The 15,493-nt window shown below is 39.9% G+C and overlaps 1 protein-coding gene across 6 annotated transcripts in view; it reads right to left on the minus strand.

The window, feature by feature from the left end:
• Positions 1-15,493, minus strand: part of ZBTB20 (zinc finger and BTB domain containing 20) — a gene marked incomplete at its 5' end in the record, with an annotated part of 843,452 nt that overhangs the window by 51,161 nt on the left and 776,798 nt on the right. For 4 of the 6 annotated variants that reach the window (XM_081300928.1, XM_081300925.1, XM_081300929.1 and 1 more), the window contains one exon: positions 9,371-9,558. Coding sequence is in view for 4 of the 6 variants with exons in the window: in XM_081300925.1 (XP_081157051.1) it covers positions 9,371-9,558 (188 nt within the window). Of the gene's footprint in view, positions 1-9,370; positions 9,559-9,928; positions 10,093-15,493 lie in introns of all 6 variants that reach the window. The other 2 variants (XM_081300926.1, XM_081300927.1) reach the window with 1 other exon arrangement.

A 15,493-nucleotide genomic window follows, 5' to 3' on the forward strand; every position in this document is an offset into this window, starting at 1 on the left:
ATGGGCTTAACACTTCTGTATTATAAAAACATTCAAGATATTACTTTTGCATTACTCATTACTGTTTCTTTTGAAACTATTAAACTTTTTTTAAAAAGTAGTTTGCGATTATTGCTTTCCGAGCCATCCCGTTTGAGCTCCTTTGGATGGTATATATTTGAATGAATGTATGTGACACATCTGTTTCTGCTTTTATGACAACCACCAGGAAACTACCTATCCCAAAACCTAGGTGAACTTTCCCAGTCCTCTCCTCCTTGTGTCTGCAGCACCTGACACTGCAGGTCCTTTCTCTGTCTGATGGCTTCTCAGCACTATCTTGGTTTCTCTTATCTCTTAGATCTTCTTTTCTTTTTTTCCTTTGATGGTTCTTTCTTCTCTTATCAATCAATGTAAACATTCCTCAGGGTTCTATTTTATGTTTCTTTGTTAAAAACAACAACAAAAACCCCACAAAGTTTTCTTTGAAGTTTATTCCCATGTTTATGGCATAAAGTATGGCCTCTTGGCCAAAGTGTTTTCTGGCCCAAAATTTCCAATGCTCCTGTTGTCCTAAGTACCCTACTGATAACTTAATGTTAGTTGTCTCCATTGGAAATGCCTGTAGGATATTATCCTCAGCACAGTATAAAATGGGACACTTTTCCTCTGAATTCTTACTTTTCATCTTCCCTTTTTTGTACCTCGGAGTTATCTTTGATAATTTTCCTTCTCTTACCCAGCAGTCAGCTCCTGGAACTGTCAATCTTCACCCCCAAAGTCTGTTGAAACTGCCCCCACTTCCCTTCCTCCTGTCACCAGCCCCCTTCAGATTACCAATAGTATGAAGGAATGACACTTCCTGAACTGTCTCCTTCCTCCATGCCCTCTCCCATCCATGCACACTCTACAGATTTGCTGCTAAATTAGATCTTCCCCACACAAAGTTTGATCATGGCAGGTCCTACTTAAAGCCCGTCTACATCTCTGAGGCAAAGTGAAATTCTGTCTTTCAGAAGAGCTCAAATGGAACTTTCTTGATAAACTTAACCATATGCTGCTGTTCACTGGGTTATAAGTATTTTAAAAGCTTTCTAAATTCCAAAATAATGGTGACTTGAGCACATGTACTGAGTTGTGGGATTCTTGGTGCTAGGGACTGTTTGTTTCTACCTTGGTGCACCCATGAACTCACTGTTGTGTGAGGTACGGGGATGTACTCTACACATTTGCCAATTGTGAATTGAGTGAACTGAGACTCTGGTGGGTCCTGGTGTGTGGAAATCCTTAACCACCCTGTGGGGCAGCTGTTTGTGAATGTGTCTACTCTTCTCTATTAGACTCTTAAATCTCTGAGCATAGGGCTCCAGTTTATAAAACTGCATCCTATAATACCTATCCTGTGGTCCTCCATTTTCAAAGCATCCAGTAAACTGATATATGAATAGTCTTGACTCCTTTCTGTTCAGAAACAGACTCAGAAAAGGCTCCATGTACAGTGGGAGCAAGAACAGGATTCTCTTTTTGACTCTGTCAATCACTGTGTTGGAAACCCTTTGGTATGATATTTGCTCTCTTTGGACCTCAGTTTCCTCTTTTGTACAATAATAGGTTAAGAACAAGTAACAGTGCTGATAAAAAGTTCCAACTGGCACATGAAGGGGGGCCGGCAGAAGAAAACAAAAAAGGAGCTGATTCTACTGATGAATGATAAGGAGTTTGACCAAGGCACCTAGTGTGAGGTGACTGTGGAATGACAAAATTTCTTTAAAACCAAAAGTCTTTAAAGAATCCCTATGCATGCTCTCAGTTGATCTTCAATGATTCACCTTCAAGGGCTATAATGCATGTGTGCTTTCTAATTTTTTTTTTTTAAGTTAAGATGTGAGAAGCCATGACAGATACGGAGAATCACTAATTTCATACAATGAAATTTGCCATGAGCAGAGGAAGCACGTGTAAAACTGTTACTAGCCGCTACAGATAAAAATTAAGGATATACTCCAGCAAGGATGAGATAACAAGATGAAAAATAGGACCCTGGTCATCAGCAGTCTAGAGTTGGATGATCATAAGCATACCCATGCAATGTTTGGGAGGACAATATTGCATGGTGTGACTTGAGGCAATGAGGAATGAGAGCAGATTTACCAAGGAACCTGGGAGGATTCTATAGAACAACAGATTTCTGGGGCCTATGGAGCACAAGAGTCAGTAACAGAGATCCAGCAATGACATGTATGGGTGATTCTGTGGCCCCAGAAATACACCTTTCTTAATAAGAAAAGATATTTTGAGATGCATTGAAACATCTTCATTGAAACTATCTATGCATTGAAACTATGCATTGAAACTATCTTACGTCTACTGACTATGTGGAAGGAAGGGCACTTTGTCTATTAGAAAATAAATGGGGATCTTGTTTGATTATTTGAGAAGCAAATTCTCTAAAAGGACATGCAATTCATCCCAGCTTAATTACAAGAACAGGCAATGTTACCCAAATACAAACTTAAAGCCTAAGAAGCTCTCAGCATCATAATGAAGTTCCTGGTTTCTGAAAACACCATGTTCTTTGTGGCCTCTGTGGGTTGCTTCTGTTCCTTCTCCTTAGAATGCCATTCCTTCCCTTGTCTACTTCACATGCATCCACTTCTTCTGATTGGTTTTAACATCATCTTTCCTGTGGAGCCCTTCCTGCTGCTACAGGCTTCTTCCTGGGGAGCCACATAGCATTTTATGCAGAGGCAAACATTTCCATACTACATTTGTGTTTACCCCTTTACCAGTTAAGTGGAGTGTTTATGTAAAGTATTTGGGAACACAAGGTTCCTAAAGTGAGAGACTGGTTCATAGCTTTATCACTAATCCTAGCTGAGGATTTGGGGCAGAAGCAGGGGTTCTATAGCATTTCATCAGTGACTAAATTAATGACTAAATAAATGAATGTAGAAATGGATGAGGTAAGAGTGAACACCAGAACTTAGTGTATTCTGTGGCCATGGAAGACACTCAATTAAATTAGCACTTCAGGGAAAGGGCAAATTCTATTAAAAGGGACCAATGTTATAAGATTAAGACATGAGACTTCAAAAATTTTGTTTTTTAAAAATAAATGTGGTCACAAATACACTACGTGGAAACTAGGAAATTAGAGCAAATAAAAAAAATCAGCTGGGCTTCTAATGTATAAGTGCTGCACTAAGAACTCAGATCTGTAAATAAGAGGGTATAAAAGGTAATACATATAATTCTAAAGAGATTATATATCAATTAACTCAGAGGCAGAAATCTAACTTTTTAGGAAGAGAAATAATATAAAATCCACATTTAACAGATAATAAGTTTATCTGGTTGATTGAAATGGCAGAAAACCAGTTGAAACTGTTAGCAATAGAAAAATAGATATATAATTCCATATAAAACTTAGAATAAAAAGGAATGCAAGACACGTAGGAGGCAAGGAGAGCACCTAGTTATATGAAAGATGCTCTATTTACTGCTTAACTCACATGGAGTTTATTAGAAAATTAATTTCCAAGCCATAGGATCTTAACCGTCTGTGATTATTATTCCATCCCATTTGGACTATATTTCTCCTGCAAATTAGTGTGACCCCAAAATGTTTTCAGGATTGTCCAACTTGTCCTAAATTCCATAAATAAACTCTTTCAGAGGATGCTGTTTTTTGCCATGTCTCTATTACGGTTCTACACAGATGGACCATTTTTGTCCTTCCAAAGTCTAAGAATAACTCTTTCAGTTATCAAGACATACCAAAATCCAGTTCAGCTGCTCCTGTGGGATTCCAGTTAGTTTAGACACATCTGCTGAGATACATGCATTTGAATCCAAATGAAGCTTTTGTTTGATTATACATTTTGAACATTTATGGAGGTTTTTTGGGGCCAAAATGTTTTTCATTTTTTGGCACACCAAACAGAGATCTTCAGTTATAAACACTGCCTTCTGAGCACCTCCAACAGAAATTCAATCTTTTCATGTGAACAGGTGCCTCAGGAAGTTTTTGGAAGGTTTTACACTGAATCAGCTTTCCGACTGGAAACTTTCTGAACGCACAGTCAAATTTGCCAAAGAGACCTTCAAACTTGCTTGAGCAGTTTTCACTCAGACAGACATACATTCACACATAGAGACAGCCCAAGGAAAAGCAAATCAGAGCTCTGTAAAACTGAAGTATCTTTCTTAAAGGTTAAATACCATATGTAGCCCAACTGAACAAAAAGGAATGCATGACAGAGGAGAGAATGAACAAGTAGCAAGAGGATCTTCATGAGCATGTCCTGCAAAAGCCATATCAGAGTTTAAGCTACACATTCCTTTGGTAAAATTTTTATTTCACTCAGTTTCTGAGTAGATACTCAAGCATTTGCATTTTAAAACACTATCTCAGAGTACCTCTACTAATTCCTTTCAATTGCAAACCCATTGAAGCAGTTGAGACACTTCCTTCTCTAACACAAATGGGTCAACCAGATTCAAATGTAAAGGAAGAAAAAACACTATTCTGAAGTCAGGGGTTCTGTGCCAAAGTCCACATCTTACCTGATTTCCCTGCAAGTTTTCCTTTCCAGTTTGAATATAAACTGGAAAGTCGTTACAGAGTAAAATAACTTTTTAAGCAGTAAGCCTAAAAAAGTTATTAAGGAGTAAAACTGCTTCTCCACTGGGCATGCCTGGAATTCATGGGGAAATCTGCTTTCAAGTTGTTCTTATGGCCCTGGACCAGATGCTCTAAGGTGGCCAGAAACCTTTGTCTACACCCACTTAGCAGATTTCTGGCTCTTTATCAGGGACTAAGAGGTTTATTTGCAGAAATGAATCATTTCCTTCAAAATATCCCTTACCCTATTTACATGCTTGCATATTCCTTCCATTTTGTTTTCCCCCTACAGCTTTACTAAGGGAATTAATTATCTAGAAGAACAGGAACATACAGTAAGTACATCTGAGATACAGGATGAGACACAGTATGTCATCTATTAGGCCTGGCTAAGACCAGCAGCTGATGCTAAATGGGAAGGAACATGCACCAAATGTTTTTTAATCACAAAGTTAGTAATTAATTGCTCTTTAAAATACATTTTATGCTTCTTTCTGTCTGTGTACATGAAATGCACATTTATTACATGCCAAAAATTACAACATTATGGTTTAAATGTGACTGGCACGGAAGTCCGGAAATCAGAGTTAATGTTCCCACAGCAACTTTAATTCTGTCCGTGTGCACATGTAGAACTATAATAGTCTTCCGTTTCAGGATAATACATATAGATGGTTTGGGGAGAGACGCTAAAGACCCATATCTTCAACTGTAGTTACAGGAAAGAAACAAAGGATAAAAGCCCTGCTCCTTTCCACATACGTGGATAAAAACAATGTCCCCACGCCCCATGTTGTGTAATCAGGGAATGAAAGACTCTGCTGTGATGCCGGCACTCAAGGGGACAGTTTCTGTTGCTGTGGGAACCTGAACTTCCCATTTCCTGACTTGGGGGTAATTAAAATGTCAGCCTTAATGTGGCATTAATGGAGTTTGCCATAAAAATCCTCTTTGTTTTGTTCTCTAAAAAAATGGCTTAAAAGTTCAAAATGAGCCAAGTGTACTAAAATTTTTAATCACGGGGAGTTGGACGGGTGAAGTGAAGGGCTGGGAGGGGGAAGGACAAAGAAGGTAGATGGGAAGAGATAGAAAAGGAAGAATCCACAGTCTCCTCGACAGCCTTCGGCCCCACAGAACCACACTACCTACAGAGCTAAAGTTAAACCCACCCACATAACAGTTTGGTAATGTGTAAAGGTTAAATTAAAAATAAATAAAAACTGTTAATGCGTAAGTGCATCTTGGCAAAGACACAAAAAATGAGACAGTTTGATGAGTCCAGCGCAAAACACAGGAGGGGAAGTAACTACAGATAGCAACTTCCACAAAAGAAAGACATCAGACTAGGTGGATCTACCGCCAGAAGTAGGGAGGACCTCCAGGAGAGCAGAATCAACTTCTCCCTTCAATGGGAGCCTTATTTGGGGGAAAACAAAATGGAAGAAATATGCAAGTGAAAGTTCTGGTTGCGTCTATCACATGAATATGACTGTGATGTGCTACAGCTTGGTCGTTGTCAAGAAAGGTTTTTTCATATGGAGAGCTACGTCTGCTCTACTGACTTGGTTTAGTCCTGTTTAAGCATTTATAGGGAGAGTTTGGCTCAGCTCCTACTCAGCATGTCAAACACCTAGGATTTTTGTGCCCTTTGCATTCCCAGACTCATCTTAATGCCTTCCATTATCATCATCTGAATCTGTTTACCATTAGGTTTAAGAAATGGCATAGAGGTGACAAGCTAGGAGGTAATGGGGGAATATTGCTGAGAGGAGATTGTGTTAGTGGGTGCACTGCAAAGCAGCACACATTTCTGGAGCAATATGAACTGCATCAGCTCACACAGAGAGCCTATCTCGACCATACTCGTGCTTGTTTTGAATATTGTGGGGGGAAGTTTTGCTGAATGTGAAGTGGCTCCGCAGGTTAAAGAGCCAACTGAAAATTTAGGGTGTCAGACTTAGCATCTTTGCTCTAAAACATGGCCTCTGTCCTTCATATGCAAAAACACTGTGGCTTACCCACCCTTACTAGCAGAGCAGACTTTTCTTTTGTGGGATGTTTCTAATCCATCCTGTTTTATAATCCAATCATCAATACAAGTAGTTGCACATATTCAAGATGCCTGTTTAGAGCTATGAATGCTATCTTTGGGCTTTGATCAGAGAATTCTGGCTGCTTACAATGAGAGCAAACACATAAACACCCCTCAGTACCCAAAATGGGTTAACTGCAGGCAAGTCATTCATCAATCTGGGTGTCATTTTTCTCAGTTTTCTCATCTGTAAGTTAGGAAGAATCCTGTTGAATGATAGGAAACGGGCATTAGGGTGAGACAAATAAAAAGGTGGTATAAAAATTCAGGCACTTATGAAAGCTTGGAATACCACACACTAGTGGAATGTTTCTGAAGTTAAAGAGACTAACAAGTCAAGGGCACTATTTTTAAATGCCCCAAATCTGTTGATTCTAAATAGGAACTGAATATTTTACCTTAAAGAAATTAGGCTTTTAAATTAATCTATGGTAAGAATGACATTTGAATGTAAAAAAAAAAAATCCTCTTGAATGCAAGAAGAGCATCCAAAAATTTTAACAGCTTAAAATAAACCTCTTTCCTGTCTTCTCTCAAGCAATCTCCAAATGGACAGATTTCTGTGAATCTTTCCTAAAAACAATTTTCTTCTAAGTGTAGGCTCAAATCAGGACAAACTACAATCCAAATATATTTGGAGAAAAGTATAATCAATTTAAACAACAGGTTGGAGCTGAGAAGACTTACACATCTTAATGGCAAAATCAGAATGACTTTCTAAACAGCTGGAGATTAGGATTCTCCTCCCAATTCATTCTCCTTCCAAAGGCATTCAGACACCCTCCTGAGCTCAGATCTGCTGGCTTCCTCAGGGTCACTGAGGAGCTGCATTGTGACCCTATACTCCCACTGCTCCTTAAACGTTGGTGTGCCATACCAGTGCTGAGGTCTGACGGGAGGATGTTTGTGGTAAAGGACAATAAATGAAGCTCAATGCTTTTTCTATTCAACAAACCATTCCTTTTGCTCTAACAGAAGATTTCTGGGCTAAGGCCATTCAATGTAATCTTCCCCATAAGGTGTGGCAGAAAGCCAAGCAATGAAGGTCTGCATGCAAAAGCTCTAGGCCCTTCACCACAGGAACAGGCCACCTTCCTGGTAGGTAGGGACAGTGTGCACATGTCTGTGGGCATAGTGCCATGCCATTTTCCAGTTCTTCCTGTAATTACTATTAGGCAGGAGACTACCAGGCAAGAAAGTCCGAGTCCAAAGTCCTATTATGATAGTTCACAGAACACAGTCCCTGCTTCTGACCCCTTATATTTCTCTACAGAAACTGCAACTTTGTACAAATCACAATGGGACTACAGAGATTGGGATCTTGTTATTTCTCTTTTCATTTTCTAATGACAGCTGAAGGCAGTCACAGCCCCACTATATATAGAGCAAGCTCTCTGCACTGGAGCACCTGCCCCCCACCCCAAGGTCTTATCCCTTTATTTAGAGACAATTAGGATGAAGCAAGCAGGGGATGGAATCTCCAAGACCCACCCTCCTCTTACCTTCTTTGCAGAATTTTACATTGGTTCTATCAGAAAAATAACAATAGACGGTATAGAATCTCATTCCCCAATTAATAACATTTGTCTGTGAGAACAGGATAAATACAGTCCCTTTCTTGAAATAAAACTTTTTTGGTTTTATCTTATTTATTCTGTAAAAGAACATGCCAGCTCTTTGCCTGTAGCCATCCTTTCTGGAAATCAGTTCAGAAGAGTTGCTAGGTATCTTAAAACCAAAAGGAATAATTCTTGGACCCCAAATTTACTACAATCCTTTCCATTGTCAACACACATTTCTCTGGTATCAGGTTACGTTTTAGAAAGAAAGAAAGAAAGAAAGAAAGAAAGAAAGAAAGAAAGAAAGGAAGGAAGGAAGGAAGGAAGGAAGGAAGGAAGGAAGGAAGACTGACTCCTAAACGTGATTTATCAACTTTCTTAAAATAGACTTTGAAGAAGTGGCTTCCAGATTAGTGAGAAGACAGCAAAAATAAACAGCAAAGAATGGTTTCAATAGTGACGATCTCATTAAGCTGCCCATTTCCAAATTTAGCCCTTAGGCAGTTTTTTTTTAATTAAAAAATATTTTTAACCTGAATTCTTATTGGCTATGTGAAGTCTGGGTGGCTTTTGAATTCTTGGAAGCCATTCTCTTTTCTTCTGTAAATTTATGCTATCCTTTAACCACTTCAAAATAAATTAAAAACTGGAAAGACAGAAATTCAGCCAAGCTACAAGAGACTCCAATACTAATGTGAATCTGACTTGTGTTATGTAATTTCAACATGCATGTTTTCTTGTGTCTAACTGGCCTTCTGAGGTCCATGTTTTGTTGTTCCATTTAGTAATGGTGGAAGAGCCGTTATTCTGATCAAGAATAATTAGAAAGCAGCAATGCAATTCCTTTTTCTGAGTTACTGTTAGGAAGAAGAATGTGGCTCATGTAATTAATCAGTCTTTTGAGACCACATGGCTGGTTACCTGGCTTCAAAATATATTCTAGCTTTGAAAATAGAGAGATGTTGGCTGAATCAAAATGGTGGCACAGCACTTTTGGCTACTTCAGAAGACCAAATGCAAACAGCTTGCTCCGAATGCAAAACAGCCAAACCCAGGGGAGAAAGCACTACTCCAAGCACCGCGGAGACACCATCACCGCCTCACTGGTGTACTCACAATCAGATGACCCGGTGTGAGCGTGAGAGTGTGTCAGTGAATGTGTAGAGTGGATGAGGGTTGGGTCTGGAGACAAAACAGCTTCAAAGTTCAGGCAGGGAAGGCCCGGCTTGGCGCTGGATCCACCCGGCTGAGTAATCTCATTCTCCTCAGATGCCTTCTGGTTTTCAGCTGTCTTGGGTTTCTTCCTGAAAATAAACAAAGGGCCCTTTGAAGGAACTGACTGCATATTTGGGAAAAGGCATTTTTAGAATCTGTTAAAGATAACTTGATTTTTTTTTTTCTGAAGGGGGATGGGAGGGAGTCCAGTATGTCCCTTGTTTTAAAACAAGCTGATTCTTGTTTCTTTCCCTCCAGTAATGGCCTAACTGGGAACACATGAAAGCATATGGGCCAAGCAAACAGCACCACATTTGGACTCTGTTGGCTGTATAAAAAGACCCTGTCCCAGAACTTTAGACAGCTTGAGCTACGTATGGCTGACATTATCCAAGAAAGCATCCTTTCCCCCCCTTAAGAGTTTTAACATGGTCTGGAAAAATACTAGTGGAGGTTTACCGTTCTAGCATTTGTCAGGAAGCTTAGACACAGGACCCGTGGAGTAATGGGAGGAGCACTGGACTGGGAGTCAGGAGACTTGAGCTATGGTACTAGCTGTGCCTCTAACTTGCTGTGTGGCCTTGGGCACCTCACTTCACCTCTCTGGGCTTCAGTTTCCTCATCTGTAAAATAAAGGGCTTGGATTAGAAGGCCTTAAAGGTCCCTTCCAGCTTTAAATTTCTATTCAGGAACCCATTATGGAACATTTGACTTTCTTAATGTTTAATTAGAATTCATTTTAAGTCAATACATAATTTCAAGTCACAATCTGAACTCAGCAGTCTGTACAGATGAGAGGGGTAGTGATGAAGATTGTTGTTAAAATAGAAAGTGAAAAGTGACCAGAAGAGTTTAGGTTCCAGTAGGCAGAGAGGGAAGGTGTCACATAGAAACTCTTGGCCCTGATTTTTTACTCATCCTATGCTTCAGATTCTCAATGTTTTTTTTGATTTAACGTATGATCCTGGAGTTCAGGAGTTTAACTGTGTGTTTGCTGTGGGACGAAGAGATAGGTGAAGGGAATCAAAAGAGACCATAACTAAGGAGACCATATTGTTATTTGGGGTCAGGAGTAGAAAGTCAAATGACTCTTCTATCACTTAGCTCAGGACTCCTCTCCCCAGGACAATACAATTGATGTTAAATTAATAAATTAGTTTGTAATACATGTACACTAGACTGAGATTACTAGTCCCTGACAGGTCCCCAGTTTCTTAGATTTTGTGTCTTTTCCTGTCATTGTGTGGACAGTAACCAGAAAGGTTATTTTTGTTTTTCTTTTTGTAGTGTTGGGGGCTGAACCAGAGCCTTCCACATGTGAGTCAAATGCTCTACTATTGAGCTATATACCCCAAGCTCTAGAACGCCTTTTCTTTTCTTTCTTTCTTTTTTAAAAAGAAGATTATATGTGGTACGTAATTTGTTGTAAGTAGATTTGTTTCCATGCTTCTCTTGTTTCTGTGGGCATGGCTTTGGACTTGGTATACAGACTATTTCATATTGAAATTTGTTGTACTGGGTAGTTAAATCTGCCCTCGCAGAATATGGTGTTATGATTAGTATGCTGTGTTTTTAGTCCAACAGGTTGTGAAATCAAATCTGTTTCTTCAGAGGGCAGAAGGCAGAAATAGCATGGTAAAGATTAGAATAGAGGGGGAAGTTTTTTCAGTATGGAGAAAGTCAATATAAGACAAACTGTAAAATTACAAATCTCACCCATTGTTTGCTGAGCGGGTACTATGGGACTAACCCCCAAATCTTGTGTGTACCCAAGGAATTGGCAGTCTGGTTTTCAGGGGAAGAAAGTGTCCAAGATCAAAGTCTACAAAGTCCAATTCCTCTTCTCCATGAAAACGAATGCTTCCTCTAGCATTATTATCTCTTTGCCTCACTGTGGTCTGTTTGTCAGGTTGGAAAACTCAGGCTCATTATACCCCTTTATCTGCCTTAAAGCCATCATCACCACTGAATTCTGACAATCGGCTTCCTTCATAGTTTTCACATCTGTGATTCTTTTTCAATTCCATTGTAACTGCCTTATCACTTTTTTGTTGTTTTTGTGTTTTGGTATCAGGGATAGAACCCAAGGGCGCCTTACCACTGAGCCACATTCTCAGCCTTGTTTTTATTTTTTATTTTGAGATGGCATCTTAGTAAGTTGCTTAGGGCCTCAATAATATTGCTGAGACTAGCCTTGAACTTGCAATCCTCCTGTCTCAGCCTCCAGAATTACTGTGACTACAGTTGTGCACCCCCATGCCCAGCTTGTCTTACCACTTTTTAAAATCTGTGTGATTGTTTACCGGCTGGCTTCCTATCCTCTGATTCCTCTGGTCCTGTTCTTTGCATTCACTAAAGCTGAGATGACTGTGTTAGCTGGACACTTGAGGTCAGTTCCTTAGCTGCTCCTGCTTATCTCACACATCCTGTATGTTGGCCACACTGGACTTTCCAAAGTCCTAACCATTCCCAGAAAGTCATGGAATCTGTATTCTTGGCTTTACATCCTTACTCAAGTAATTTTTATTGCTCTGATTACCCCTTCTTCATCTCTGCCTATTGAAATCAAACATTTTACACTTATGCTTTCCATCTTGATATTGTCTTGATTCCTCTTCACGAGACAGGAACTTCTCTCCATTTCTTTCTCTAAAATCTTCAGTTTTTACTAATCTTATTTTACTCACCCAATTTTATTTCAAGAATGGCTATTTATGTGCTTATTCCTTCTATGAGACAGTAACTTCTCTGAGGGTAAGGAAATATTTGTTATTTTTATATTCCCTGTGTTCATCTACTTTTCGCTTCTTCTTTCCCTCACATATTCATTTTACAAATATTTACTATGTGCCTATGATGTGCCAGCAATGGTTAGGGAAGTGAGCCTGGCTCCTGTCCTCCCAGAGTTTACTGTCTAGTCTATTCTGTTAAGCAGAGTAGCTTATATAAAGCTGTCACTCAAGAATTGTTTGTTGATGGAAAGAAATGGAGCTGAAATCAAAGTGTATTTGAGAACAGTCACAGTCTGAATCACAATTAAGTTTCTACCTCTTTATGCAGCAGTGAAATCTACCTTGATGGGCTGCTTTCCCTTTGAATCCATGAAGGGCATTTAATAAGAAGGGGACCATTTTGCTTAGTAGAACAAGGCTGGTCCTCATGTTTCTCTTAAATATAGCGAAGAAACACCAATGACAAATATCACCTAGCAGAAAAAGTTTATCTCTGATGCTTACTGACAAGGCTTTCACTAGTTTAATATGAGTGGTTCAGAAAATTAAGGACACCCTCTTTCAAACATGAGTACATGCCCAAACCACCAACATTATCCTTTATTTTTTGCATTGTAGAAACTGTATTGTTCTTCATGTCAAAATCCTTTGCATCCTGTCCTAGATTTGATTCTGCTTCCTACCTGATATCCTGCACCACACCCTGTTTGTCATCTCAGGGGTCACCTCTGGAGACCATTCTTGGCACAAAGACATTGGAGCCACCTCTAGAAACAGTAATTGCTGAAAAAAACCCATTTTTGGCTCACTCCCTCATTTGCCTAATGTCACATGTCTTATCCTTTTACACCAGCCTGCTTTCCAACTGCACCCATCTCATTCTCTCTCAAGAGTTCATTTGGATTCCTTTTTTTGGAGTTGAGAAACAGTAAAATGCAGCACCAGTTTATGTCTGACACACAGATGATGTTATTTGGCCCATTTTTTTTTTGCAGTTCATAGTTTTTTTTAAGGAGGAAAGAGCAAGTTTTGTTGTAATTAATTGAAAATACCTTGTTTGGTTTTGGTAAAAGAACTCTATAAACATGGCCCATCTGAGGCCAGACTCCACAAGCCTCTGCTGCTGTGCACTATTCCCTGGAGCCTGCAGAGGGCAGCAGCGCACTGGCCCACTCCAGGCAGCACTTGAGAGGGGCGAACTCCCTACCAGAATCTTCCTCCTGGTCACCATGCCAAAGGTTGGTTTGCCAAGCTCTGGCCTCTCAGGCTCTTTCTTTCTTTTCAGTTTTCATTCTCTATTTCTCTCTCTCTCTCTCTCTTTCTCTCTCTCCCTTTCTCTTTTAAAATTATACACTATGATGAAGTCGCCCTTCAACCGGAAAATGAAAGCTCCAATGAAAAAGTTAGAGAAGCCAACAACAACAAAGAAAGAAACCAGGGAAAAGGGGAAAGGGGACTGGCGAGGGGGAAGGACTTAAGGAGAAGAAAAGGGCAGATGTTTCGTAAATATATGCAAAGCAAAACTGGGTGTACCCTGAACACTTCCACAGAGGAACAGACCAATCATTGTGCACTTCCTCCCGCCACACTGATGGAGCTCTGCATTCGAAAAAGAAAAAAAAAAAGTGTGGCCACAGGCACCGCCTTTCAACGGTCAGTTTTGACATTCTGACTGAACATCTCCCAATTGTCCACAGAGAACAAAAACATTTTCATCTCCCCACTGTGAACATTTCTGTTATTAAAAAAAAAAAAAAAAAAAAAAAAAAAGGGCTTGCTTCAAGAACTGGGAAAGCACTTTAAGGTGACTGGAGGCTGAGTTAGCCAGAAGAACTTTCTGGTTTTTAACTCTCCTTGTGCTGGCCCCAGCAACAAGTTTTGGGCTGAAACATAGCAGTGAGTAAGGCTGTGGAGGATGTTGGCTCTTTCCTAACGAGACATATTGTATGTGGAAAGAAATATGCATTAAAACATATGGATGAGATGGTGGGTATTAAGCATGTTATATGCATGGAAATTAACCAGATCGGTGGCATTTGATGTATATATTTCACACTCCTTTGCACATATTGCACACATACAGTGATGGCAATGCTTTCTGCAACATATGGAAAAATAAATATTTTATCTGTGTGAGCTCTTATCAGTCTCCAGGGTCTGTTGAAAGGAGAGTGCTCTCTTCTATCTCCCTCTCCCAATTTTCTCCCTTCACTGACTGGGCTCCCACCCTCTCCTGCACATTAACATGCTTTCCACTTATCAGCCCGGTTGGATAGGAAAGAATTAGTCAGAACCTCCTTTTGATAAATAATTACTCAGTCATTGGATCAGGATAATTTTGAACAGTGACGCCTCCCCCACCCTTTTGGAGTGGGAACCATTTTCCTACACTACTCCATGGTAGCATGAGAAAAGGCTTAGTTGAGCATCTGGACATGGAGAAAGGGGAGGTGGTGATAAAGCATCCTAGCCAGAGAAGGGGGTGGGGGCGTTACAGAACTGAGCTCTACTACCTAATGGCTGTGTGTCTTAGGCAGTTTGCTCTGTATCTCTGAGCCCCATTTTCCTCATCTGTGAAATGGGAACAATAATATTTACTTCCTTCTGCCATGAGGAATAAATGAGATCAGCTCTGTGAAATGATCAGCATAGTGTAGACACTGAGGAAGTACTCAATAATGGTAGCTTCTTTCAGAGTACTACTTTTCTGTTTTCAGCATATTAGCTATATAATAGGACATTTTCTTTATCTTAGTAATCTTTTTAATATTTAGAATTGGGGTGGAGACGAGTGGGTTGTTATTGTAGCAAAGGCAGGAAGAATGTGAGGATAAGTGATCTCATCTTCCACACTTTGATCTCTCTGCAGCTCCCTCCCGATGCCCTGCTGTTCACATGTTTGTCATTGCTGTGGCTGTCCCAAGAGCTCCTTGAAGTTGAGGGTCAAGCAAGCTATACTTGGCCTACAGAAGCTCATCAAGCCTGAACACTGCAATCCATTCATCGAAACCAACCTGCGGCCTCCTGTCTCTCGTGTTTTCTTACAATTTATCCTTTCACTCCTTGGCCCAGTGTTCTCATATCAGTTTAAAATGTTTTCATGATCAAAGCATTTTTTTTCTTTTAGTCTTGGCAAGGCTGGTTTATAGTGTTTTTCAGTGTATTCTCCCTCACGGTATCAGTTAGAATTAGATGGCACATGCAAAAATTTTAACCAAAGAGAGTTTAACAAAAGGACTTATACAGTGGTGGAGATGAGGTCAAGGGACCTTCAAGTACCACGGACTGGCAA

The sequence above is a fragment of the Spermophilus citellus genome (assembly GCF_964194105.1).
Source record: "Spermophilus citellus genome assembly, chromosome: 7".
Taxonomy (NCBI): domain Eukaryota; kingdom Metazoa; phylum Chordata; class Mammalia; order Rodentia; family Sciuridae; genus Spermophilus; species Spermophilus citellus.